Source organism: Lagopus muta, chromosome 6, assembly GCF_023343835.1.
Source record: "Lagopus muta isolate bLagMut1 chromosome 6, bLagMut1 primary, whole genome shotgun sequence".
Lineage (NCBI taxonomy): Eukaryota > Metazoa > Chordata > Aves > Galliformes > Phasianidae > Lagopus > Lagopus muta.
In genome coordinates, this window is record NC_064438.1 from 23206596 (window position 1) to 23233601 (window position 27006).

General features: G+C 44.6%; 1 protein-coding gene across 4 annotated transcripts in view; it reads left to right on the top strand.

The window, feature by feature from the left end:
• LRP4 (LDL receptor related protein 4) overlaps positions 1 to 27006 on the top strand; it is a 77125-nt gene that overhangs the window by 44920 nt on the left and 5199 nt on the right. For 3 of the 4 annotated variants that reach the window (XM_048949796.1, XM_048949800.1, XM_048949798.1), the window contains 31 exons: positions 2054 to 2170; positions 4886 to 4999; positions 5459 to 5575; positions 7980 to 8108; positions 8429 to 8548; positions 8682 to 8807; positions 11048 to 11173; positions 11645 to 11779; positions 11945 to 12070; positions 13471 to 13701; positions 14003 to 14159; positions 14508 to 14725; positions 15067 to 15243; positions 15795 to 15920; positions 16618 to 16826; positions 17429 to 17510; positions 18155 to 18260; positions 19170 to 19371; positions 19695 to 19884; positions 20128 to 20259; positions 20908 to 21048; positions 21760 to 21846; positions 22049 to 22220; positions 22304 to 22466; positions 22705 to 22930; positions 24197 to 24500; positions 24830 to 25048; positions 25358 to 25492; positions 25667 to 25775; positions 26130 to 26274; positions 26766 to 26879. In XM_048949796.1, coding sequence (XP_048805753.1) covers positions 2054 to 2170; positions 4886 to 4999; positions 5459 to 5575; positions 7980 to 8108; positions 8429 to 8548; positions 8682 to 8807; positions 11048 to 11173; positions 11645 to 11779; positions 11945 to 12070; positions 13471 to 13701; positions 14003 to 14159; positions 14508 to 14725; positions 15067 to 15243; positions 15795 to 15920; positions 16618 to 16826; positions 17429 to 17510; positions 18155 to 18260; positions 19170 to 19371; positions 19695 to 19884; positions 20128 to 20259; positions 20908 to 21048; positions 21760 to 21846; positions 22049 to 22220; positions 22304 to 22466; positions 22705 to 22930; positions 24197 to 24500; positions 24830 to 25048; positions 25358 to 25492; positions 25667 to 25775; positions 26130 to 26274; positions 26766 to 26879 — 4755 coding nt within the window. The remainder of the gene's footprint in view (positions 1 to 2053; positions 2171 to 4885; positions 5000 to 5458; positions 5576 to 7979; positions 8109 to 8428; positions 8549 to 8681; positions 8808 to 11047; positions 11174 to 11644; positions 11780 to 11944; positions 12071 to 13470; positions 13702 to 14002; positions 14160 to 14507; positions 14726 to 15066; positions 15244 to 15794; positions 15921 to 16617; positions 16827 to 17428; positions 17511 to 18154; positions 18261 to 19169; positions 19372 to 19694; positions 19885 to 20127; positions 20260 to 20907; positions 21049 to 21759; positions 21847 to 22048; positions 22221 to 22303; positions 22467 to 22704; positions 22931 to 24196; positions 24501 to 24829; positions 25049 to 25357; positions 25493 to 25666; positions 25776 to 26129; positions 26275 to 26765; positions 26880 to 27006) is intronic. The other variant, XM_048949797.1, reaches the window with a different exon arrangement.

Below are 27006 nucleotides of genomic sequence, written 5' to 3' on the forward strand. Positions count from 1 at the left end.
GGGATAATGGTATCAGCTCTGAACCAGTGCTAATGGCCTAACCCTCTGCGAGCCTGAAGAATTCTCCCCTGGAGAGTCAGCATGCAAATTCCCTTCCAGGCGGCTCCTGTGCAGTCCTTTGGTGATTAGTCACGCTGGGACTGCAGAGAGCAGGCAGAAAAGCATATGCTGGGGGGATGGTCTTAGTCCTGAAATGGCAGCTGAGGCCAGGGAAGGTTTGCTTCAGCGTGCAAAGTATGGGATCTGTCCTGGAAAAAGGGAGGGCTGATCTGTGGGACTGATCTTCTGAATCTAAAACTTTGTCTTGATTTTGTCTGGAAGTAGAATTTAGGGATGTTTTCCCATTCTGTCCCCCATGAGGATGAAGGGGTTGCCTCTTCGCTTTCGTGCAGCAGCACGAAGACTAAGGAAGTGGGTCAGCCACTGGAAGACCAATGTACTGCCAGAGATATGGGGTGATGGTACAGATTTGTATGCTTCCCTTTCCTTCATGCCTCTCCAAGGCCTGAAACTGGTGTGGTGTTATCTGGACATACACCTACACAAGGCGTCCTTGAGGTAATAAACATTTTTGCAAGGACTCGTGTCAAATTCTGTATTTTGCCATCCAACACAAGCTTCAGTGTCATCTGTGGTGACATCTGCAGTGATGTCTTGTCAGTTACAGGGATGCCTATGCCTGCCCTGTTGCAGGAGTGACTGAAAAGATGATCCGCTTTTGTGGTTACAAAAAGAGGTGTCTGTTACAGCAAGTCTGAATTTAACTGCTCTGGTGTATTCTTAGGGTGAGAGGCTTTTAGGACAGACGCTTGGTATGAAATGTTGGAGGGCATGCTATAAAGAGCAGAGCTGTGAATGATTCTACGTAGTGTAATCCATACTGCTTTCACAGGACGTTGGCAGCAATCCTATGGTGAATGGAAACGGAGGGTTAAGGAAGCTGGAAAAGCTGAAAACATGACTGTTTGTTCTCCTTATCCAATCCTCCTCTTTGTGTGTGTGATTGCTGTCTTCACTGTCTTCTTTAAACCCTCCCACCCCCCTTTGCACTCCCACGTCCAGGATAGCATTGGCAGAGGAAGCAGAAGCATAGCAGGCGAGGGCTGGCCCTCCTGGTGACAGATGGGAGATGCTGTCGGCGGGCTGGGCTGGGATGAAAGGGTTTCAGGCACTGCCTCTGCTCCCCTTCACGTCACTGAGTTAACCTTGCTCTTTGGAGAACACACCTGTCAGGAACAGAGTCTTGTACAGCCCCTTCCCTACCACAGCTGGCAGCACTTAAAAGCATGAACTTCCCCGGAGTTGAGTGTTCCTCTCATCTGTGGGGGAAGGACAGGGCTGATGCTGCTTCCTCTTGAATTTCATCTTTGTGGCTCCAGGCTTCATTAAATGCTGTGGATCTGTGGTTCCACTCCATTGCCACCATAATCCTGTGTAGGAAAGTGTCCCACGCTCCCTCTTCCTTGGTCCCTTCTGGAGATGTCTAGCAGGATTTGAATTCTATTGCCCATACAGAGGTACACTGAATTTGTCCTCAGCGGTGGATTCCTGCTTCTCCTTGCAGGTTTTTTAGACTAAATTGCTGGCAGAACCTCCAAGCTGAAACATGTGTTTTATGTGTTTTTCATGCACCTTGCAAAACCTTGTTCCCAAAACCACTGCTTCTTATGGTTCTTACCCTAAAGAATTAACTGTGTTAATAAAACTGTGTGGACTGCATTGTGAAGCATACAGAAAAACGTTGATACTGTAATTTTCCTTGTTATAAAAATGTGCCATAAGAGGATGATAGGGATGAAAGAGAAAAAATAAACTCAGTGGGGAGTAAAGACAACTCCTCTGTTGTGGAAAGGTCAGTGCTTCTCTGGGGAGGAAAGACCGGCGAGCTGCAAACTTACCCTGGCCCACCATCTGAGGCACAGCTCTTCCTCATGACTCAAAAATTCATGTCTTTTGTTTATAAAAGATGTAGCCTTCCTCCACTAGGATGAAGGAACTTTCAGGAAGGAAGTTGACTGCAGCTTCATACTGAAGTGTTTTTCTGCTGTTGCAGTGCTGCCCACTTGCTCCCCCTTGGATTTCCACTGTGACAATGGGAAGTGCATCCGCCGGTCGTGGGTCTGCGATGGAGACAACGACTGTGAGGATGATTCTGATGAACAGGACTGCCGTAAGTCACCTCTCTAAGGGGAGAGGGTGGGTGCAGTGCCTACCTGCCATGGCTGGGGAAAGCTAGCCCTTTTTATTGTGGAATTCTAAGAGTTTATCCGCTGAGGCAAACCCTTGGCTTGCAATAAGCTACATCCTTCCTCTGACAGAGAGGTGTTTCTGATGTCAGTAAGCCCTCCTGTGTTGGCACTTGGCTCACTGCTCAGAGGTGTGTCCTGGGGGAGGGGATGCTTCTCTGTCCAGCTGCAGAACAGTTTATGCCCCACAGCCTTGCTAGTTAATGTCGCATGAAGTAGTTCCCTGAGCTGAGTGCTTCGTGTCCTCCCCTCTTCATGGAAATGCCTAACCTCTGCCAAATACCAACTGAACTGCTTGTCTGGCTAACTTCCTGTGGCCTCAGGTTCCACTGTCTGACTTTTCTGCTGTGCTTGCTTTTCTGCTGTCTTTGTTCCCAGCATCTTCTTCCTTCAAACTGAGTTCCCTGAGGAGAGAGAAAGGTGCTGTAGGGATGCTGCCTGCGTGGACAGCAGTTACCCTGAAAGCTGGCTTGTCTGCTGCCTACAAGGTGCAATCTTCAGAAGAGCTGCCATGGCATACTGCTAGCCGTGAGCACTGCTGTTGTGTTTCTACAGCTTATTAAAACAGGGAATTTTGCCTGAGCCCTTGGATCTTAGCCCTCTCCTTTTGCACTTTTATGTTTTGTTATTTGTGGTTGGCTTCTTTTGGCAAAAGGTGTTCAGGGATGCAGCTTTCCTTCACCAAAACAGATCATCCAGTCTGTACTTGGCAGCATGGGCTGGGGAACTAACGTGTTGCATAGCACTTGATCTTCAGCTTCTTTGAAACTGCATTGGTTGCTGGAGCTGACATCAGGCTGCAGCTAGGAGCAGTATTTTGTGCTGTCTGGTTGATTGCAGCTGCTTGATAAGCATCACCCGGCAGCTCTTGAATTCTACAACAGTTGTGTGTGTGGTACTCCAGAGTGACTCAATCATATCTCAAGAAAAGCATATCAGTATTTTATCAGTTTTTAATCAGTATGCCCCTGTTCTTTGGTATCTGGGTAGAGGAATGGAGAGCAGAGTCCAGGGTTTTAACATCTATTCTGTGTGATGTTCTGAATGGCAGGACTAAGCTTAGTTTCCTGGTCCATTTTTGGTGAAAGAAAAGATATGTGGTTCTGGATCCTTTTGGGCTTCTATTTTTTCATAAAAAGTTGGAATGCCCGTATATTTAAGGCAACAGTAGAGAAGGGTGTGATCAGAAGATCTGGAGACTAATGAAAGGAGTTGGTTCTGTGAATAAGAGAGTCCTAGGGAGTTGTCCAGACTAGCACTTAACCATAGGAAGATTTATGATGGATTAAAGTCCTCAGGTACTAATTCTGCAGTCCCTTTTTCTTTCCTCACTGGCCTGCAGACAACCTTTTGTAGAAGATTGGCAGACAGAGTAGAGTGAGGCTGCAAATGCTGGAGAGTTTAGAAGAAGTTTAAATTTTCTCTTTCACGTTTCAGTGAATTTTCTCTTTCACCTTTCCTGTGAAGATAACTTTGACATTGTGGGGAAAAAAAGGCGGAGCTGCAATTCTGCCATGAAATGTTTGCCAGATAATGATAGTCACAGAATATCAGAAATGCAGGAATTGGAAGGGACCTCAAGAGATCATTGAGTCCAGGCCCCTTGTTAAAGCAGGTACCCTACAATAGGTTGCAGAGGTAGGCATCCAGATGAGTCTTGAATCTCCATAGGAGACTCCACAGCCTCTCTGTCAACCTATTCCAGTGCTCCATCACCTTTCTAATTAGTACGGAACTTCCTATGTTCAAGTTTCAGGCCATTGTTCCTTATCCTATCACTACACACCACCAAGAAGAGCCTGGCCTCATCCATCTGCCTCCCATCTCCCTTTAGATATTTATAAACATTTATGAGATTCCTTCTTGGTCGTCTTTTCCCCAGGCTGAGCAGACCCAGGTCACCCAGCCTTTCCTCATGTGGGAGATATTCCAGTCCTTTCATCATCTTTGTGGCCCTCTGCTGGTCTCCTGTTAGATCCCTGTCTTTTGTGAATTGGACAGTCCAGAACTGGCATATTATTCCAAATGTGGCCTCACCAAGAGTAGAGAGGGATCACCTCCTTCGACCTGCTGACCACATTCTTTTTAATGCACCCCAGGATATCATTGGCTTTCTTGGCCACCAGAGCACACTGCTGGCTCATGGCCAACCTGCTGTCCAACAGGACCCCCAGGTCGATCTCCACAGAGCTCATCTCCAAGAGGACATCCCCTAATCTGTACTGATGCATACAGTTATTCCTCTTCAGTTGCAAGACTCTACACTTGCTATTGTTAAATCTTATTAATTTTTAAATTTTTAAGGAAGGCATGCATTGCCAAAAAGGATCACTTGAACTTGACTTGGAACTGTGCAAAAATACCAGCACATGGTGGATGGCTCAGTTACTCTGCTCCATGTCCTTCCTCCAGCCCTTGTTGTCAGGTTTTAGAGCTTGCTGTACTGTCAACATGCAGTCGGAGTGGGAGAGAGACACTCAGTGGCCATCCTGATGTTGATAGGGAAAAGGGAAAAAAGCCTCTCCATCCTGTCCTTGCGGGAGGATGTTGCTCAATTTACGATATGCTATGCATTTGTTTTTCTACTAGATAAATCTTTGTGCCTTACCTTCACCTTATTCTACATTGTGTTCTGGCAGCACCACGAGAATGTGAGGAGGATGAGTTCTCGTGTCAGAATGGGTACTGCATCCGCAGCCTGTGGCACTGTGATGGTGACAATGACTGTGGAGACAACAGTGATGAGCAGTGTGGTGAGTAGTGGTGCTGCCAATATATTGAATGCCCTGCTGATGCTTAAAAAGGCATTGCATAGACTCCCACCTGTGCAGTTCTAAGATCCCCTTAGTATGTCAAGAGCTTGCAGCTGGCTCATCAGAGCAAAGTTTGTGTGATATTTTTTTCCCTGGCTTTTTTTCCCTGGCTGCTTGGGATCTCAGGCTGTGGCTTATTTGCCAGGCAAAAATCATTTGTGACTTGTTTTTCCTTGACTTGCCATTTTGAAATCCCATGGATTCCTTTTGAATTCACTACTCTGTGTCTATCAAATGAGCACTGGTGGTTTTGTCCAGGCACTGCATGACATGAAAATGTGTGATTTAATAAGCAGTCATGTTTGCTAATGCCCTAGGAGCCTCAGGACTATGGTGTGGTTTTTCCTGAGCACTCTAAGAAAAGTCAAAGATTTTTCTTTTGTATTGCTTTCTCTGCAGATATGAGGAAATGCTCAGAGAAGGAGTTTCGTTGCAGTGATGGCAGCTGCATAGCTGAGCACTGGTTCTGTGATGGTGACACAGACTGCAAAGATGGTTCGGATGAAGAGAATTGTCGTAAGTGCTCTTCTTGCTTTGTAACCATAGGAAATAGCCCTTTGGACCTGCTCTTGTCTTGAGACTTGACACATTTCCTGCAGCAGAGATCAGAAACGAGTCAATTCTGCCTGTATCAGCAGCTATGCTGCCTTCTCTTGTCTACCCCAGAGGGCACGAGAGGATGGTTTGTCTCTCGTGTTACCTCACAGAAATACTTGATCTGTTTCTGGCTACTTCTCTGTTGCTTCCCATGGCTATGTGACCTTGAGTCAGAGCAGGGGGCTTATGATGTAGTGAATATAGCAGTATATAAAACTACAGGAGATAAAGGGCAAGGGGAAAAGGGAGGAAACAATTGACTTCTTTATCCTCTTGTCTGAATCCTGCCCAGAATTTCTCAGGGGACTCTGCCCACTGATAATATCTTCAAGGACTGCATGCTGCTAACTGGCATGCTGCAAGGGCTCTCTGCACAACCACCTTCTCACCATTCAGGTGCTTTATGCAGGACATAGTCTGATAAGGGATGGTAAACGAGCTAGCTAGAAACTGATTTGACTGATGGGAATGGAGATAGATGGGGGTGTGAGAGCCAACAACAGTTGTCTTTTTGTTTTGTTTTGTTTTCCACCATCATGGCCTTGTAAATGGGACAAGAGTCTATTATGTCCCTTCCTAACCCCCACTCCCTCTTTGCTGTGTCTCTAAGTGCAGTTAATGTCTGTGAAAGTTTCAGTGGTCCCTTCCCCCACCGTGCTCTCAAAGGCATTTTGCAGGATTTGTTCTAGATAGCAGGAAACTTCAAAAAGCTCTGGGAGGAGGGATCAGGGCTGCCAGCTCCTGAAGGGCAGGGGGAGTGGGTGCATGGAGGAGTTGTCTTTTATCTCTCTAGATAATGAGAGTTGGCAGCAAACCAGGGGTTGCAAACGTTTCTAAGCTGGGAAAGAGCTCTAAGAGGAAGGCTCTTCCTCTCCTTTCCCCTCTCTTTTCTTTTTTCTTTGCCTATTGCTTCCCCACAGGCCACGAATATGCCCCGGGGGTATGAGGGGCGACATTGTTTCAACCTTGCCTGCTATGGAGGTTTACAGGCAACCTGAGTTGGTGCCCCTGCTCCTCTGAGCTGGAATGCCTCTCAAATTGTAAATGACAGTTTTTTCTGTAAGGCATTTTAGGTATGGAACTTCACTAAGAAGCTTTGTTTGGCTACCTCCTTTTATCTTATCTTCCTCAGTGTGGCTGTCATCTTTTTCTTATATCCAGTGCTGCTCACTGTTCATCTAAAACAATGTAGGACAAAGCTGTTCTTTTTTATTTTTTCCTTATTTATTTGTTTGTTTGTTTGTTTGTTTTTCTAGAGAGCACTGGGGAGTAGGAGAGTCATATAATTTAATCAGAGTACATGACAATTTATGTCACTGGCTTCACTTTCTCCTCAGAGAAGCCCAAACACTTCTTTCAGATTTCCTTGGTAAGGAGCAGGTTAACACACATTTCACTACCCAGCCACTGGATACTGGCTGAACTGGAGCTCTTACTGCATGCCTATGGGCATAGTTCCTGTCCCAGATTGCCAGTCTTTGTTTTCCCTTTTATTTAATAGATCTGTTATTGGAGCTCCTCAGTTGAAAAGGTCACGTATCTGAAACATAGTGTTCGTTCTCTGGACAGTAGGAGAAGAGACAGATTCAGTTGTGTGGGACTCATATTTTTCATCACTTCCCGCACTGTATGCTGCTGAACAGAGAACAGTGGGAAAATCCTTGACTAGGTTTGTTGGGCTCTGCCTGGGGTATGCTGGTGCTCCTTACTGATAAAACATAATTTGTTTGAGTGATGGCTTGAGAGTGAAGGGATTGAAGAAACTTCAAAGGTCAGGTGCAGAAGTGGGCACTCCGCTGTTTGCTGCTTCCTTTGGTCTTCAGGTGCACATTTTTGTTACAATTTTGAAGGAATTGTGCCGTACTTCAACCTTTCATTCTGATGTGCCTCTATATTAAGAACTACTCAATATGATAGTTTTGTTTTTATTTCTGTTTCTGTATCTGTTTTTTGGAAATTTAATAACAAAATTCTTTGCAGAGAGCACTAGAACAGTACCTTGAGCACAAGAGAGAAGGTGACACTCATGGATCTTCATCCCTTTCTTCCTTTTTTTTCTTTATTTTTATTTTTTATTTTTTAAAAGGGTGTTGACTGCACAGTTGCCTTTGTGTATAGCTTTAACCACTCCTCAGTGAAGCACAAACAGCACTGATGGTCCTCTGAGTAATACAAGTCATGCAGAGATAGGCAGCAAGGACTAGCAATTTCCAACACTTTTCCACTGAATACTTGCTAGTCTGATACTACGTAGAGAAAAGTTGCATCTAAACTGGATTGTGCCCTGTTACCTTAGGCATATTTTGTTTGATTCCTTTGTTAGCATCAGATGTTCCAGCTGCCACCTGCAGCTTGGAGGAATTCCAGTGTGCATATGGACGCTGCATCTTGGACATCTACCACTGTGATGGCGACGATGACTGTGGGGACTGGTCTGATGAATCTGACTGCTGTAAGTTAGTACAGAGTGATGCATGGGTCCAAACATTTGACTTGTGAACCTAAATGGATTTTGAGTTGGCTGGAAAAACAGCCATCTAATTGATCACACATAAGCTGTCTCTTTCATTATTTTAAATTCAGGAAACTGAGGGTAGTGACAGGAATCACTGCATAGTCAGCACATTTCTGCACACAAGAATTAGAGCAGTTTCCAGAAGGACTCTAGTCAGGACTGGGTTCCGCAATAGTAGAGGAAAAGCGTGGCATTGGGAGATTTCTTGGATGTTCCATTGGTCTGAATTCACTCTATGTTCTTTAATATCTCTGCAGCATCTCACCAGCCATGTCGCTCTGGGGAGTTCATGTGCAACAGTGGCTTGTGCATTAATGCCGGCTGGCGGTGCGATGGGGACTCTGACTGCGACGACCAGTCTGATGAGAGGAACTGCAGTGAGTGCCGGGGTCTAATGGGAGTGTTCCATTTCTGCTGAATGCACGAGTGTGCGGGGGAATGTTATTGAAAGTAGGCTCTTCTCATCATTCTTGCTCATCTGACTTTTTTTTTTTTTTTTTGACCCCTCAGCTACATCTATGTGTACAGCTGACCAGTTCCGCTGTAAATCAGGGCGCTGCGTCCGTTTGTCCTGGCGCTGTGATGGGGAAGATGACTGCTCCGACAACAGTGATGAGGAGAATTGTGAAAATACAGGTTTGGTCTGCTGCCTTGCTTCTTGTAGCTAATAGTTCCATCCTGGAAGCAATGGATTGCAAAGTCACTTTTGGATGGCTTGACAGAGTTCAGCCTCAACTTTCAGTGCTTCTCAAAGTGTGAGATATGTAGGCTATTTTCTATGCTCGCAAACACCTGCAGTTCTAGTGATTAGACTAACTAAAGTGGTTGTGTTTTCACATCAGATCCCTGTATCTTTCTGTCCCGTCCATGCTATCATTTACCACAAAGCTTTGAGGCTGTTCCACTCAGACTTGTAAATACTAATAATTTTCAAAGTTGCTGCATTTGTTAAATAGGCATGAGTCTAGCTCATGCTTTGTAGGTAATTCTAGGTAGCTTTTGTGTTGCCATATGAAGCTGCCAAGCAATTGTTAACAGGCAGTAGATCAAAAGAAGACATGTTGTGAAAGTTAAGAAGAAAGCCTTTGTGTTAGAGGTTAAGGATGCCAACCCCTGCTGTCTCCTCTACCTTTGTTTGGGAATCTCTCTTGTTCTTTGTCGTAATCATTTCCCTTATAGATATTCTTTTATATAATTATGGATATAGAAGAGGATTTCATCAGACCCTCATATTACTGTAGGATTCAGGGAATATCTAGAATCTTCAATTTTTCTTCAATCCTCCAGGTTGTCTGTAGCCCTTGTTGAGGAGTAATGAGTACTGGTCAGTGCATTTGTCATAGTGAGCCGAGTCCAGAAGTGTATTTTAAAAAGTGGGTTTACAGGTGATAAAAGGGATAGTTTAGAACTGTTACCATGGGCCTGTCAAGGAGTGGACAGTGTGTATTGTACAGGAAGAGCTGAGGCTGAGCTCAGAGGTCCTGGAGCTACTGCTCTAGATGGGTCAGCTGTCATGAGCACCAGCATGCAGAAGATGGTAATAATAATCCTGGAAAAAGCAATTGTACTTGAAGAAAAAGCAGTAACTATGTTTCCTTGTCTTAATAACCAAAGTGTTTAAAACGAACACTGAACTGTTGCCACCCTGAAGCCAAATCAAAATTCCAGAGCCACTGAAATTCAACCTCTCCACTTTCAAACAAACCCCAACATGGTTGAGTACACCTATCGCTACCATAAAATTAATGGTGCAGTTCTGCATTGAGTCTACAGTGATAGCAACAAAGAGTTAACCTGGAGGTTCTGTTCACAGCAGGACATGTACTGGCTGATCTGATGAGATATAGCCTTAACGTCTGTAGCAAGAGTTAGAAACCTGTGACACTTAGAATTACGTTTTTGTTGGCTGTAGAAAGAAAGTTCCAAGAATGCTGGGAGATCAACTTAAGTAAGAATCTCTATCTTCATTATGATAAATGTGGTCCAAGTTTCAGAAACCTTTATTAAAAGTGTTCCTGTGCCCTGGAAAGTGAGTCTGCATGTGTCTGTGTTCCCAGTTGGTGTGCCCGTTAGTTCTTATTTCTCTTTGACAATCTCACACCTACCCTTTTCCATTCTGCTTACAGGCAGCCTGCCAAGTTATTTTTTTCTTTGCTGGTAACTGTGCTGTCTTGTTGTATTCCCAGGATTATCACAGTGCGATGATTTGGAAACCACTAACAAAGTCAGCTTGCGAGGTACAAGAAATAAGAGGCAATAGGACAGTGCAGTTATCGCTGAAGAAACAATTAGATTGGCAGAGTCCCTACAAATAGCATTACTTTACTTACAGGAATTCTGTAGTGTCCCTGCCAACAGCAGAAGTTGAAGTGTGTAGCTCATGTGTGAAATCCTGTTGCCTGAGCTCACATTTCAAGGATGCATGTAAATCTCATTCCAAGTCCGTCACAGTGCAGTTAGTGCTGGACAAGACACACATTCCTCAGCAGGCTTAAGATCTATAGCCTTGCTGGTTTAGCATCTCAGATGATTAAACTTGCTCCTTTCACATGCTCAGGAAAGTTGTGGAATCTGGAACCAAATGGAATTAAGCTAAGACCCTGAAGTCATTCTGAGGGAAACTAAATAGCTGGACTTCCAGTAAAGCAGCACTGGAGTCAGTCTGAAGGAGAGCTGAGCAAGCCACTGAGTCGATGTAAAGAAATTTGGAGCAGTAAGAAGTGGAAGATGAATTGAATTCAAGGAAAGAGGAAGTGATGGATTTCTGTTCATATATAAAGATTGTAACCAGAAAAGTTCTTTATCCATTACTTCCCCATGACTGTTGTTCCATCAGTAAGCTCAGGTGTGCTTATATTCCTCTTCCTCTATTGCAGGGACCCCTCAGTGTGCTCCAGACCAGTTCCTGTGTGGGAATGGGCGTTGCATTGGGCAACGGAAGCTCTGCAATGGAGCAAATGATTGTGGAGATGGCAGTGATGAGAGCCCGCATCAAAACTGCCGTAAGTACTGCAAGTCAGGTCTTAAATATAAATGGAGGCACTGTGTGTGGGAGTCAATTTAGTGTTGCTGAAGGATGTGTGCAAAGAAGAAAGCTTGGACTGTGTTAATGGAAGGGAGTGTGGGTTGAAGACTGAGGACGCTGACCTTTGTGGTTTTCCAATTGCATACTGCGGAGAAGGAATAATGGGGAGAAGATTATACTCTCAGGTATCAAAGTCTGTTTGCAGAGATACTGAATCCCCAACCACATTGTTCTGAGTGTCATTGTCCAGATCTTGGGAGTAGCTGCTCCCTGTTGGTTGTGGCCTGCAGGGGACATTTCTGAGTGTAAAGAAGCAGCTTCCCGCACAACCTGTTTCCTCCCTGTCTTGCTTAGCCTGTTCTGGAGGGTGATGGCTGCTTAACAGCTGAGAACACAAGCAGCTGCTTTGTGGTTTCAGCTCAGTTGTCTTCATCTATTGCTTTCACAGGTCCACGAACAGGGGAGGAGAACTGCAATGTCAACAATGGTGGCTGTGCTCAGAAGTGCCAGATGGTACGAGGGATGGTGCAGTGCACCTGCCATACAGGTTACAGGCTTCTGGAAGATGGCCGGTCATGCCAAGGTGAGTTTTTGGAGCAGTAGCCTCTTCCCTGCTGCTTTGATGTGTTTGGAGTTGATGGCTATGATGGGGTGCAAATTGGAGCATGAAGGCAGAAGCAAGCTTGTGGTGAGATTGTTAGGCTTGTTAGTATCGTAATAATTTTATCCCTTTATCTCTAACATGCAGATGTGAATGAATGTGCTGAGGAAGGTTACTGCAGCCAAGGCTGTACCAACAGTGAAGGTGGCTTCCAGTGCTGGTGTGAGCAAGGCTATGAGCTGCGCCCTGACAAGCGTAGCTGCAAAGCTCTAGGTAAACAGAAATTCAGTCTTTAGTGCATGTTTGTTGGTCCAATTCTTTTAACTTTGCCTTTAATGCTTCACTGGCAACATTATGCTGCTCACACACAAGGAAGTACCTGGATTTATATTAGGTATGCCTAGGTTGTTGGTGAAGACCTGTGAAAATTTTATGATTTTGACTGTGGGGTGGTGCTTCACTGTTTCCTTTCCTTGCCAACAGGACAGCCTCTGCTTTCTTTTCTTATTCCTCATCATTCCAGGTGGCCTACACCCTGAGACAGAAACAGCACCCTGTTTCTGTTCAGGAAGTGTCTCAGTCCTTCCTTGCCAGTGAAGTTGTATCACACCTCTTTGCTCTGGTTTGACCTTAGATGCTGGTCACCAGTCCTCAGTGGCTACTGTAAGGACATCTGTTTTCTAAGGGCATCTGTACATTTGTTTAACTTGATTCCTCAACTCCCATGATGTAGAAGCTGATGAATTAGGAATTCAGTTTCAGGAAATAAGGACGTAATTAGGAATTACCCTAATGATATCCATAAAGAATCATAGAATGGCTTAGAATGGAAGAGACCTTAAAGATCATCAAGCTCCAACTCCCCTGCTGTGCTCAGGGTTGCCAGTCAGTAGGTCAGGCTGCCCCAGAGCCCCATCCAACCTCACCTTGAACACCTCCAAAGATGGGGCATCCACAGTTTCTCTGGGCAACCTGTTCCAGTGCCTCATCACTTCAAAATAAAGAATTTTTTCTGATGTCTAACCTAAATTTCCCCTCTTTTAGTTTAAAGCCATTTCCCCTTGTGCTATAACTAACAGACAATGTAAAAAGTCACTCTGCTTCCTGCTTACAAGCTCCTTTCGAGTACTGGAAGGCTGCAGTGAGTTCTGCTCAGAGCCTTCTCCAAGCTAAACAAACTCAACTCTCTCAAACTTTCTTCATAAAGAACTTCAATTATTTTTTTTTCAGTACAAGTATCTACTGACTTACTTTATATCTGGCTGAGGCATACTTTAACTGTGTCCTGTTTTGCTGTGGTTGGAGGTTGCGGTAGAAGGTGTGGTATAGCTTGTGTGTTTGCATGGCTGGAAGGTGGATAGAGACAAAGGAGACTATAACCTTGCTGCCAAGCGTGTGCCTAATGGTGTGGCTTCAGGTGAGATGAGCTCAAATGGGACCTGGACTGATCACATCTTGCTGAGTGAACATTTGCCAAAAGTTTTAAAACTGCTCATTTTCAAAGTAGAAATATGTGGTGGGGTTAGGAAAGGAGCTGTCTGAGCTGTTTTGTAATTGGGTGTTGGTTTCTTACTACCAGTGCTGCAAGACTGTGTTCTGAGACTTGTAGTAAAGGGAATAGTAGGCAGGACCCTATCAAAGTTCTCTAATGCTGTCTTCTCATATATCCTCAGGGCCAGAGCCAGTGCTGCTCTTTGCCAATCGAATTGATATCCGGCAAGTGTTGCCTCATCGCTCAGAGTATACACTGCTCCTGAACAACTTGGAAAATGCCATTGCCCTTGACTTCCACCACAGCAAGGAGCTGGTATTTTGGTCTGATGTCACCCTGGATCGCATAATGAGGGCTAATCTGAATGGTAGCAATGTGGAAGAAGTGGTTTCTACAGGTCTGGAGAGCCCAGGTGCGTCACCATAAAAAAGGCAAAAGCTTGTTCCCTGTCTATGGTGTGAGAATAGGGATGGGTGAGTGGAGATAAGTAGGTACCATGCGTTCAAAAAAGAATACATCTCCTTAAGCACTAGAATGGGCTGGATGGAATGGGTGTGAGATAATTGTCCCCCTGGAATTTATCTCTGCTGACAGAGAATAAGATAGGAGGACGGAATTGGGCCTTTTTTGAGGCTAAGAAGGAAAGGAAACTATTTTTCTGAGCAGAGCCTGCTCCTTATTTCATTCTGTGCTTCATTCTCCTCTGGAGATAGGTGGACTTGCTATTGACTGGATACATGACAAATTATACTGGACAGACTCTGGAACATCTCGAATTGAAGTAGCAAACTTGGATGGTACTCACAGGAAGGTGCTTTTGTGGCAGAACCTGGAGAAACCCCGGGCGATTGCCCTCCATCCTATGGAGGGGTGAGTGAAAACTTGAGTTCTCAGTGAGCCTTCCATGCAAGGGTTGGGTGAACAATGGTCACTGAGGGTGCCCCTGGGTGCAAACTCCTTGCTTGGTACCTGCAGTTTGGGAAGCCTTGCAAGGGTTCTGAAGGCTTTCAGAGCTTTAGTCCTACTCTGGACTCTTCAGGTTTCAACAGCCTGAAAGTGCTGGGTGTTACCTTTCTAGCTGTTGCTTCTCCCATGGCTGAAACCCAGTCTCATGCATGAGGTGACAGGATCAAGATTGTTTTGTCCTGATAGGAAGTGTTGCAGTGTGCATTAGGTGGGACATTAGTATTCTAATCTGTGTCTCCCTGCCCCCTCCAGCACAATCTATTGGACTGACTGGGGCAACACTCCCCGCATTGAGTATTCCAACATGGATGGCTCTAATCGGCGCATCATTGCGGATACACACCTATTCTGGCCCAACGGACTGACCATTGACTATGCAGGGCATCGGATGTACTGGGTGGATGCCAAACACCATGTCATCGAGAGGGCTGACCTTGATGGACAGAATAGGAAAGCTGTTATTAGCCAAGGTAAGTAATGGAGCTAGGTACTGGAAATGTTCTCTGCAGCAAAGAAGGCATGGTGCTTAGCTGAGTTTCAGAGCCACCTGCTTGTAGGTGATTTGTTATTCTATGGTTATTTATTTTTTAATTGCTGTGGGATGAATTCTGTCACTAATAAGGGATGGGCTTTGCTACCCCAGACATCAGCGGACAGGAAAGAGGAAGTGTCTTGTCACATTAGTGTGTAATGGATTTGAGCAGATTGACTGTGGCAGTGCCTAAGGGTACTGGTAAGAGTTTCCTTGCCTCTCTGCTAGCACAAGTCCTGTTGAACGTAATGGAAGCCCTGTATTGGATGTCTGTTGCAGGCCTTCCACACCCATTTGCTATCACCGTGTTTGAGGACAGTTTGTACTGGACGGACTGGCACACCAAGAGCATTAACAGTGCCAACAAATTCACAGGCAAGAACCAGGAAATCATCCGAAACAAACTCCACTTCCCTATGGACATTCACACACTGCATCCTCAGCGTCAGCCAGCAGGTAACTGCAGAGAGAGTAGAGACCAATTCGAGCCGCTTGTAGAACTGCTGCTGCCACCCACCCTTTAAAGCAGGGAGATGTCAAGCATCAACCGAGGGTATTGATGCATCCCCCACTTCTGTCCGGAGCTGCCGCGGCATTTGCTCCATCCAGCAGCTCGGTTTAGGTGCCTCAGCGGCGGTAACCCTGTGCTGTGTGTTACCGCAGCTCCCCCTGCTGACACTCTGAGGTGAATGCTTTTCAGTGAGAAATAGCTCTTGACTGTTTGGGAAAGATAGGAGGAACATAAGTGAGCGCTAGCAATGACTGACGCTTCCCATAATCCGTTTAAATTACTGTAATCTGTTTGGGAAGTACACTTATTAAATGTTTTTCTACTATACTGACCCCTAGAAATGGAGTTAGTGCTTTAATTTGACTCCTTATTCTCAATTAGTGTCTGCGTAGACAAGTTATCTCATTCACACGGGGCTTTGCACCTTGCCTGGTGTTTTTCCCCTTTTCTTGCTCTTTGCCTTATGCGTGGTTATTTTTGTCTTTGGCTACTTGAGCAGGGAGAAACCGCTGTGGGGCCAACAACGGGGGCTGTACACACCTGTGCCTGCCGAGCAGCAAGGATTATACCTGCGCCTGCCCCACTGGCTTCCGCAAGACCAGCAGCCATGCCTGCGCTCAGAGTAAGTGAGGTGGGACCACAGCCTGCGTGTCCAGATGTTTTGTGGGTGGCAGAGGGTTGGTTGTGGGAATATGCAGCGGTTTCTTCCAAGAAGATACAGCTAGATGTGCTGGATAAGATTAAGGGCCAGGCTGAAGAATGCCTCACCTTTTTGAGGCATTTCTTTGTTCTGCGTTCCCATTCCTAGGCTGGATGGGTGGGGATGCAGAGAAGCTCTGTCCATAGGTACTTACATCAGGGCTGCTACTGATGCCACACTGCCTGCCCCAGCTTTTCCTAAAGCTTTCATAGGAGCTGTGTCAGTGATGACCAAGATATTCAACCTTGTGGACTCCCAGAGTTTCTCTTAATTTGCAGCCATGTGGGAGAATTAGGCCAACTGTTGTCCTAGATTCTCAAGAGATGGCAAAGCTGTTTAATTTGGAAATAATGTCTATGCCATTTTTTGAAGAATATGGTTGAATTTGTTCCCTTAGCAAAGATTACCCCAGGATGCAGTTCTTTACTCCTACGCTCCCTGCTGATCCCAATCCCTTATAAGATGACAATTTTTGCTACCAATAAAATCTTGGGCTGTGACCTGTCAGTGAGAGATGATGTAAAGGATTAGGTTTGGATATAGCAGGGAATTGTCTGTGTCTATCACTGTGTTGTTGAACTTAGAGAAATTAAAAGGAGACCTTTCGACCTTTGATCAGGTATTGACAAGTTCCTGCTTTTTGCCCGAAGGATGGACATCCGTCGGATCAGCTTTGACACAGATGACCTGTCAGATGATGTCATCCCCCTTGCTGATGTGCGCAGCGCAGTGGCTCTGGACTGGGACTCAAAGGATGACTATGTCTACTGGACAGATGTTAGCACCGACTCAATCAGCCGAGCAAAATGGGATGGATCAGGCCAGGAGGTACAGTGTTAACTATGTGTGGAGACCATCTAGCCAGGAGACTCCTTGTGCATCAGATTTGAAGCCACTAGGAAACACTGGCTTCCTAAGGAACTGTAGTTCATGTTGGATTTATTGTTCATTGATTTGCCTAGTTTTGGCAATAGTGGGCTCTAACATCAGTGAACACTTAAAACACAAGTTTGGTGTAGGTTCCTGTGTATCTAAACTCTAAAGTGGGAAAAAGCATGTTGGTTTACAAGCTGTGGTTGATTCCTCTGTTGTAGCCCTAGAATCTGAGAGGAAGATGTGTTGCATTTCCTGTTATGTACAATATTGTAACAAGAGCTGCATGCCCTTATGCTATTGTTACCATTAATGAGGCAAACAGAATTCAAGAGTTGGAGTTGTGTTTTGAACAGAAATGAAAAACATGTGTAACTTCAAGCATAAGGCTTATTTGAACTAGTAAGTCCTTAATGCTCTCTCTCATATCTTACTGTTTTGCTTGAACTTCTGTCTTTTGAAGTCATGTTTGTGAATGAATAGCACACTGGGTTAGTGCCTTTTCACTAGGGTCTGATCTCACTAAGGATTTTCTTGTTTTTGTTTTTTTTATTTAGGTTGTGGTGGATACCAGCCTGGAAAGTCCAGCTGGACTGGCAATTGACTGGGTCACCAACAAACTGTACTGGACTGATGCAGGTACTGGGCTCTTCTGCTTTACTGGAGTTTCAGTCTTCATTATGAGTAGTGAAAACTGAGTAACAGCTGAATGGTTCTCTGTCTCATCACAAATTTGCCTATTTCTGTCTAGCAAAAAAAGCCCACATGAGATCAAAGTCCCTTAAACAAAGGGGAGGTTGAAGTTGGAACCATTAGTTAACCTCTCTTCATAGTGTTCCTGGTACTAATCCTTTAGAAGAGCTTATAGCAGAAGTCAAGTTCCACTGCTCTCTTGCCACAGAGCTTGTATCTGTGTGTGTACACATATCTTCCAACACAACATCTTGGGGTGCAGCAGGTAGGATTTGAAGTTAGTTCCCTGTCAGAGTATGAGTTCAAAGAGATGTAAGAAAGGTGACTCTTCTCCAGGTGTTGTCTTATGTCTGTACTGCATAGATACGTTGATAGCTTAGGAAAGTGCTGGCTTGCACTGACACAGAACTTGGCACCAGTCACAGTCACACAGGTGACGGAGGTGATACTTTGACGACACTTTTTATTTATCTTCCAGTCAGGAAAAGAAATGGGGGATGGAAGAGAAAGCATTGCTGTAAGGATAGTGTTTACCTTGTCTGTTGTTGTTTCAGAGGTGTGTTTCTAATTCTTTCTCTCAATCTTTGTAGGAACAGATCGAATAGAGGTCTCCAACACAGATGGAACCATGAGGACTGTTCTGATCTGGGAGAACCTAGACAGACCTAGAGATATTGTAGTGGACCCTGTTGGAGGGTGAGAGATTCTTTTTTCTGGGATGACATGAAAATTCTTCTCTGTCTTAAGACGTTAAAGTGCTTTGATTTCATGCAATTATCTCTCTGACTCCTTTGTTCTACATTCTGCTGAAGTCTGAAATTAGAGACCTGATTTTGGATGCTAGTGGAACAAGATAAGCTGGAGTAACTGCGTGTCATGCTGCAAGAGCAGTCAGATATTTTCATTTGTTTATCCTTGGGATCTAACAACTAAAAATCTGGTACAGAAAATGTTGTGAATTAGGCAAACAAGATGTTTATATTTAATTGTTTCACATCTATGTTGAGTTTATACTCAAGCACTCTGCTTATCAACCACAGTTGAAACAGAAAGATCTCCTCAGGTGTAAATTAGGGCTGATCTTAAGCATGATGTGACATTAGTGACTCATTTGCTTCAAAGCATTGTGTCTGTGGGAGTACTGAATGATCAAATGCACCATGGAAAGCAACACTGGGTAGATTAACAGAAACAAATGGTTTCAATAAAAGATTTTGCTTCTTACAAGAGTATGCAGCTAGGAATTGCATGGATAGAAAGAAGTGTGCTTATAGTTTCTTTGAGTGGATTACTGAAACACCAGTGCAGCAACAGTACAAAGGGCTAATGGTGAAGACTGGTAAATAATTGGTTAGTTATTAAACCTGTAACTTTTTCCTCCATGTTTTAATAAGGCCAGCACATGGGCTGTGGAAAGAATATCAGTTTGAGTATAATTTCAGGCATAATACAAAAACCCAAGGCTGAACATGAGTATGATGTTAGTCTAATGCTGGTTTTTGCTAGCTGCTGAAGGCACCAGGCTCTTCTCACTACAGCCAGTGTCCAACTGTAATGGCAGTGACAGACATCACGTACTCACTTCTATCTTGGCCTTGTGTTCAGATTCATGTACTGGACTGACTGGGGAGCCAACCCAAAAATTGAGCGCGCTGGTATGGATGCTTCAAATCGCTTGGTGATCATTTCCTCCAACTTGACGTGGCCTAATGGCTTGGCCATTGACTATGAGTCACAGCGCTTGTACTGGGCAGATGCAGGCATGAAGACCATTGAATATGCCAGTCTGGATGGCAGCAACAGGAAGGTACGGAAAACATCTTTGAGGAGGGAGTCTGGGAGCATGAGGTGCGAGTCCTAGAGCACAGAGTGCTGATGGCCCCTGCCTCTCTTTCCAGTTGAAAGTGAAATCTTCCAAATCAAGACATGCTGAACTGCTTTCACCAGGAGAGAAGTTCCCTTTCAGTTGTAACTTGTGTTTGAGGGAATCTCTGTTTGAGGGCTCACGTTGCCCCATCACTGCTTGTGCTGTGTCTGTACATTTTGATGTTGAGAAGGGGCAAGGGAAGCCTCTTTTCCTTAGTGACATTTAGTAATGTTTTTTGGTGGGATTGGGGGTGATCTGACTAGGTGCTGATTGGGAGCAATCTGCCTCACCCGTTTGGACTTACTCTTTATGGCGAGAGAATCTACTGGACAGACTGGCAGGCCAAAAGCATCCAGAGCGCAGATAGAAGGACTGGGCAGGCACGGGAAACGCTTCAGGACAATCTGGAGAATCTTATGGATATTCATGTTTTCCACCGGCATAGGCCACCAGGTACAGAACTCACCCCAAGCTACACTGAGCTTAGAGTTTATTCAGTCTGTAGTGTGTGTCACTGCCTCCTGCAAGGAGCTGAGCTATCTGTCAGCCCTCAGTGCCTTAAGTCATGGAAAATAAGAGCATGAGAATAACTTTCAGCTTGTACTTAAAAACGTTCTAGAATGCATTTCTGTAGCTGATAGACCCTTTCTTGTGCCCATCCTGCTGCTGTATGGGTTCCTGTTATCTCTCCTATAGTACGTACACCATGTGAAGTTAATAATGGAGGCTGCAGTCACCTGTGCCTTCTGGCACCTCTTCCAAAAGGTTATAGCTGTACCTGTCCTACTGGGATCAACCTACAGTCTGATGGCAAGACGTGTTCCACTGGTGAGTCCACTCTGTAAGACTTTCATTGGGGTAGATCACAACTACATTCTGGTCCCCTCCTTGTTAGAGAACAAAATTTGCTTTTATGCACTTACCTGCTTTACCTGCTTGAAAAGCCAATCTTGATATCTGTACTTTCAGTGTGACAGAGAATTACTATAAAGAAACCATTTGATAACTGTATTGTTGCAGAAGAAATTGTTCTTGAAATTGCATTTGGCAACTAAACCAGACATCACATTTTGCCCATATTTTTGCTCTGATCTTGAAGTGGATTCTTTAGTTATCAGATGCTATATTCTTTAGTAGTTCTATACATCTTCCTCTTGACCCTTATTTTGAGGATTGCAGAAAACTGTTGATTTCAGGCCATGGTACATCCATTTGCACTCCTTAATAGGAGAACTGATTCCTAATTCTTGTTTCCACTCTTTACCAGAATCAATTCTTCCATGAGTGCACTCATTTTCAACTTGGAAATAAAGAAGCATTTCATGTCATTCAGCCCAGACTCCCGTAGGCAGAGATCTATGACTTCCCCTTTTCCACTTAGATGGATGTCAGCTCCAGAATGCTCAACAAATTATATCTGAAACTGCATGATGTTTTTTTTCTCACTGATAGCTGTTCATTTTCAACTCCCTGCAGGAATGACCAGCTTTCTGATCTTTGCCAGAAGGACTGACATACGGATGGTCTCTCTGGATATTCCCTACTTTGCGGATGTCGTCGTTTCAGTCAATGTCACCATGAAAAACACCATTGCAATTGGAGTGGATCCTCATGAAGGTCTGAACTTCATAGTGTATCCAGCTGCCTGTTTGAAAGGCAATAAGTGATGTCAGTGTGTGAATGTCTGAGTAGAGATCTGGGTGCAGATTTTACTGTACATTGTGAACTTGAATAGGCTTTTTTTTTTCTATTATGTGGTGAAAATGTTCCTTTCCTGATGGGGATGTTCTTATATGAGGACAACCTCAACTGAATGGAAAAAGTCTGCTATATTGAGTGTGGTCCCTGTGCGTTTTGGATTTAAGAATGCTTTCCACCAACCGAAGCATGCTACAGCAGTAGAGCTGAGACAGTGGCTGTTGGTTTTTACTAGAATCTGATGCAGTGTTGATGTAAACCTGTTGTATAGTAAGATCTGATTGCTCTCCTTTGGGACATTCTGAGAAATAAAATGTGGAACTCTACTACTAGCTTAAAAAGTATCATATGTTCTCTTACCTTCTGTGAAGCTCATCTTATTACAATAGCAGAAATCTATTCTAATAGCCTGCATGTACACACCTTTGGGGGATGACTGGAACATGATCATTTGTGCTCTTCTGTCACTCTAGCTGAACAGCCTTGTGCTGCTGTTATTTCTCTGCAGTCACATCTCTCTATAGACTACACACACTATAGACTGAATAATTGCCTAGCTGGTAGTCAGACACCTGGGTCTGGACTGCAAGGATTTTAGTGATTTATTTAGGTTTCTCTTCTTCAACCCAGGAAAGGTTTACTGGTCAGACAGCACACTGCGAAAAATAAGCCGGGCTGCCCTTGATGGCTCCAAATTTGAGGACATCATCACCACAGGTAAGAGTGATTTTTTTGTCCTCTTGCCTCTGTGTAGAGTGAAAAGAGAGATGAGATTACCTGGTGGAGTAATCTCCTCAAGTTTTTGGGGAAGGGGGGCAAAGCCTAAAGCATCTTGATGAGGTGCACAAAGGCAATATCAGAAGGTCCTGACTAAGCCGGGAGAATAAGAAGTGATTGATACACCTTTGTGTTTTCTCAGGTCTGTTGACTACAGATGGGCTGGCCGTGGATGCTATTGGCAGAAAGATATATTGGACAGATACAGGAACAAACCGTATTGAAGTGGGCAATCTTGATGGCTCTATGAGGAAAGTCTTGGTCTGGCAGAATCTGGACAGCCCACGGGCAATAGCCTTATACCATGAGATGGGGTTAGTGTTGCCAGGAGGATTATCTAGGGTTTGGGATACAACTTCTGACTTCTATTTCCATAACACTTGCTGCTTTTCCCTAGCTATATGTACTGGACAGATTGGGGTGAGAATGCCAAGCTGGAACGCTCTGGGATGGATGGCTCAGGACGCGTGGTTTTGATCAGCAACAACCTGGGCTGGCCCAACGGACTGGCAGTGGATAAGGCTGGGTCCCAGCTGCTCTGGGCTGATGCACACACTGAGGTCTGATTCTGTTCTTAGGCATTGTTTGTCATTGGATTTGTGGTAGCCTGGAGGCTGTTTTGAAACCCTTGAGCAAGCTGTGGAAAGAACAAGGGGAATATAAGCTTTTTTGAGAGCTTGGGCTCTGGGAGGGTGGAGAGGAATATCATCACTAATTCAGGCTCTGGTTGCCGCTTGTAGTCATTGTTAGTCATCGGTGTTTTGAGTGTGGGGCTGATGTGCTTGCTTCTTTCTTCAGCGTATTGAGGCTGCAGATCTCAATGGTGCTAACCGCCGCACCCTGCTGTCCCCAGTGCAACACCCCTATGGCCTCACTTTGCTGGACTCTTACATCTATTGGACCGACTGGCAAACTCGCAGCATTCACAGGGCTGACAAGGACAGTGGTGCCAATGTCATCCTGGTGAGGGCAAACCTGCCTGGCCTCATGGACATTCAAGCTGTTGATAGAGCACGGCCCCTAGGTGAGTTGCTAGGCTGTTCCCAAATGAGTAGTGTATGACTGTGGTGACAGTAGCCCTTGAAATCTGTCACTGAAAGGAGTCCTTTGAGGAAGCATGAGTGATAGAAGTAGAGCACCAGGATCAGTTTTTCTTTTCTTCTTCTCTCTTGTGTGACTATTTTTAAACTTTTTCCTGTTTATCCAGCTCCTCAGGTCTGTTATTTCTTACTGCACTCTGTTCTTCCCCTTCATTCCATTTCCTATGCTGGATTGTACAGACAGTCAGTCTCATTCTCACACACATCAGGGCCTTTTTTTAAGAGGACTGAATGAGTCATGCCATGTTACACTTCACCTGAGTCTACTGGGAATGGACTCTATCTTTTTTAACTCCAAAAGATGCTCATTCCTCTTAAGCTCGTTGTTGAAACCTTAGTTCGAGTAATTTTTTTGCCCAGACATCGTAGGCTTCATCTTTGTTCTATAGAATCAATGCTTCTTTAGCTGATATTAATATATCATACTTTCAAAACTATTCTGTGCTAGAGCCAGATTCCTTATGTTACTCTCTGGGGTCCTATACAACCTCATCTTGCCTCCTTGTTCTTGAGTCTGAGTTGCTGCTTTATTTCAGTGGAATTTCCCTAGTGTGTACTTCTACAGAAAACTCCTTACTGCTTCTGCTGTAGCTGCTAACTGTAGAACATTGCTCTTGACATATAATTGTACGGTATAACTTCAAGCTATTAGAAGCTCCAGCCATCATATATCCTGGTTGTTTCCCCCACTCTGCTCCTTTTGGGCTTCTCCTCCTATTCCTTGCACCTTCTGTGCTTATCCACTCCAAACAAATATGTGCTGGTTTTTCAATTTAAAAAAACTACAGCAAAACCCTAAGATATGACCCTAATATGTCAAACACTTGCAACAGGCTTCTCTGATGCTTTTGTTTATTTGTCACTGTGTGCAGCTAACTTGAAACAGAAGCTTCTTTGTCAGCCTGGCCTCTGGTGCATTGTTGTGCTGCTTCTTCACAGGGTGAGATCCTTCAGTCAGCATTATTTCTTTGCAGCTATTATAAAGATCAGCTGCAATTCTGTGAATCTATCAGCATTTGGCCAGTTCTTTTTCCAAGAGAAAATTATGAAGAGCTGTAGATTCTCAGAGAGGCTACAGTTAGGATGAACTCAACTGCTAGCAGGTTACGCATGTATGTAGCCTTTAAAATTAAGCTTCGGTCTCCTGGAGACGCACTGATCCTAAAACTGTGCTTTCCCTACTTCCTAAGGCTTTAATAAATGTGGAGTTCGTAATGGTGGCTGCTCTCACCTTTGCTTGCCTCACCCCACTGGATTCTCCTGTGCCTGCCCCACTGGCATCCAGCTGAAACGAGATGAGCAGACTTGTGACTCTTCTCCAGAGACATACCTGCTTTTCTCTAGCCGTGCTTCCATTCGTCGTATCTCGCTGGATACCAGTGACCACACAGATGTGCACATCCCCGTCCCCGAGCTGAACAATGTCATTTCTCTGGACTATGACAGTGTGGATGGCAAGATTTACTACACAGATGTTTTTCTTGATGTCATCAGGTGAGTGCCAATGATCTACTTGGCCACTGCCCAGGTCACCTAGCTATGTGTGCTGGCTGTGCCACAGCAAGCTGTGGAGTGCCATTAAGTTGAGGGAACCAGGAGATGCTGTCAATATACCACTGCTCACACCTAGTCTGTGGCACACAACATCATATTGTTGAACTAAATGCTGAAGGTGTATTTAACCTCCTGGAGATTATGGGGAAAAAGATATTTGGGAAGTAACAGTATGAACCCCCCTGTGGTTAGGGAGACTTCCTTGTGCGATCGCCATCAGGAACTATCCATTCCTCACTACCATCCACTTGTCTTTTATTTCTATTCAGGCGGTCTGATCTGAATGGCAGCAACATGGAAACTGTTATTGGTCAGGGCCTGAAGACTACAGATGGTCTGGCAGTGGACTGGGTTGCTAGGAACCTCTACTGGACAGACACAGGACGCAATACTGTTGAAGTAGCTAGACTGGATGGGAGCTCCAGGAAAGTGCTAATCAACAACAGTCTGGATGAGCCCCGAGCCATTGCTGTCTTTCCCAAGAAGGGGTAGGTATGGGGGTATTGGTGGGACAGGGAGAATGGCTGTACAGAGGCAGGTTGGAGGGCGAGGATGTGAGTGGAAAAACAGATGTGCTGTCCGCATCTGTAGGCACCAGCCAGGGTCTGACTGAGTGACGGAGGATATTGAGCAGACAGTAGATTTTAAGATTGGACAGATAGTTGGGAGTCACAACCTACAGAGCACGTGAGCTTTTTTTGAATCTGAAGAATGTGGCAGTTTAATTGGTAAATAAAATTTTTAGTAGGTTGAGCGAAATGTTCTTTTCTTGTTGCATTTGCTTTTTATCTCATTAGGTACCTCTTCTGGACAGATTGGGGTCACATTGCTAAAATTGAACGGGCAAACTTGGATGGCTCTGAACGTAAAATCCTGATCAACACTGACCTAGGATGGCCAAATGGCTTGACCTTGGATTACGACACCAGAAGGTCAGTGAAATAATTTGCTTTACCTGTATGGAATTAAGAATGAATTTTCTTCAGCTTTCCTAGCTTGGTTTCATGAAGAAATTTGTTCCATCCAATCCATCTTGGCTAGAAAATGACTAGAAAGTAAAAAGGAATTGCACAGGTGGAAGCTCACCTCTTGCCCTGTTCCTGCAGGATATACTGGGTGGATGCGCATCTTGATCGCATAGAGAGTTGTGATCTCAATGGGAAGCTACGGCAAGTGCTGGTCAGCCAGGTGTCACATCCTTTTGCTTTGACACAGGTAAAAAGATTTCCCCCCCATGCTGCTACCATTCTCTCTGCTGTGTTGATGAATTTGGACAGTAGTGGAGTGTGGGGACAAGCAATTGTTGTAGTCTGTGGTAAACAAAGAGAGCTGAGGGGCTAATAGCTACACTTCTGTGAAGTTAACAGGAGGAGATTTGTACGAAAATGTGTAGGGTGTAGATAGTTGTCATCTTTATGAGAAAGGGTTGAGAAGGTTTTTATTTGGGCCCTTGGGCCTTGGGATATTTTTTTGATAGGTATTCTGTGTCTGTGTGGCTAAACATCCTAATGGTTCTGGGTTTTTTTGTTTTTTTGTTTTTTTTTCCCTACATGCTATCTCCCTGAGTAGCAGGACAGATGGATATACTGGACTGACTGGCAAACCAAGTCTATACAGAGAGTGGACAAATACTCTGGGCGGAACAAAGAGACGGTCCTGGCCAATGTTGAGGGGCTGATGGATATAATTGTGGTTTCCCCTCAAAGACAGACAGGTAAATAGGAGGGCCTTCATTTGGGCAAATGATAAATGGATGCAAAAGGAAAATTTAGAACCACTGTGCTATCGTAGATGTCAAGTGAAGTTGGTGTCTTTTCTTGGATGTAAATTGTTAATGTATCTTCTCTGGGCATGTTTTTTCTAACCATGACATTTCAGCCAAGTATGTCTTGACTGTATTCTTATAGCTTTGATCAGCAAACCACTTCCTGTGTTATTCATCTGACACTGTGTTAAAGACAGAATAACGTAAGCTTGTTTTTAACTGTGGTGACTGAGCTGTTCTCTATTGATTTCCAGTGCCTTCCTATCAAGATTGTCTCGCTATTATCACAGCTTTCTTAGCAATCAGATGTAGGGCATGTGCCAGAGGATAGTAATTTGCTGCATTTCTAGGAAGTGTCTTCCTGAGCAGGAAAAAATTTGCTGCTCTGAGCTCCTACCTAGATAGTTGCAAGAAATTTTAAATTTTCTTCTTCCTTCCAGGTACCAATGCTTGTGGAGTGAACAATGGAGGCTGCACTCACCTCTGCTTTGCCAGAGCTTCTGACTTTGTCTGTGCATGCCCAGATGAACCGGATGGGCGACCCTGTTCTACTGGTGAGTTTTGTGAGCATCACTTGAGTACTAGCTTCCACATGAGCCATTGCCATTATTTGATGCTGCTCATCTATGGCAACCAGAGCATCTGAAGTTCTCCAGTACAAGAACTTGTGCAAGCCTTATT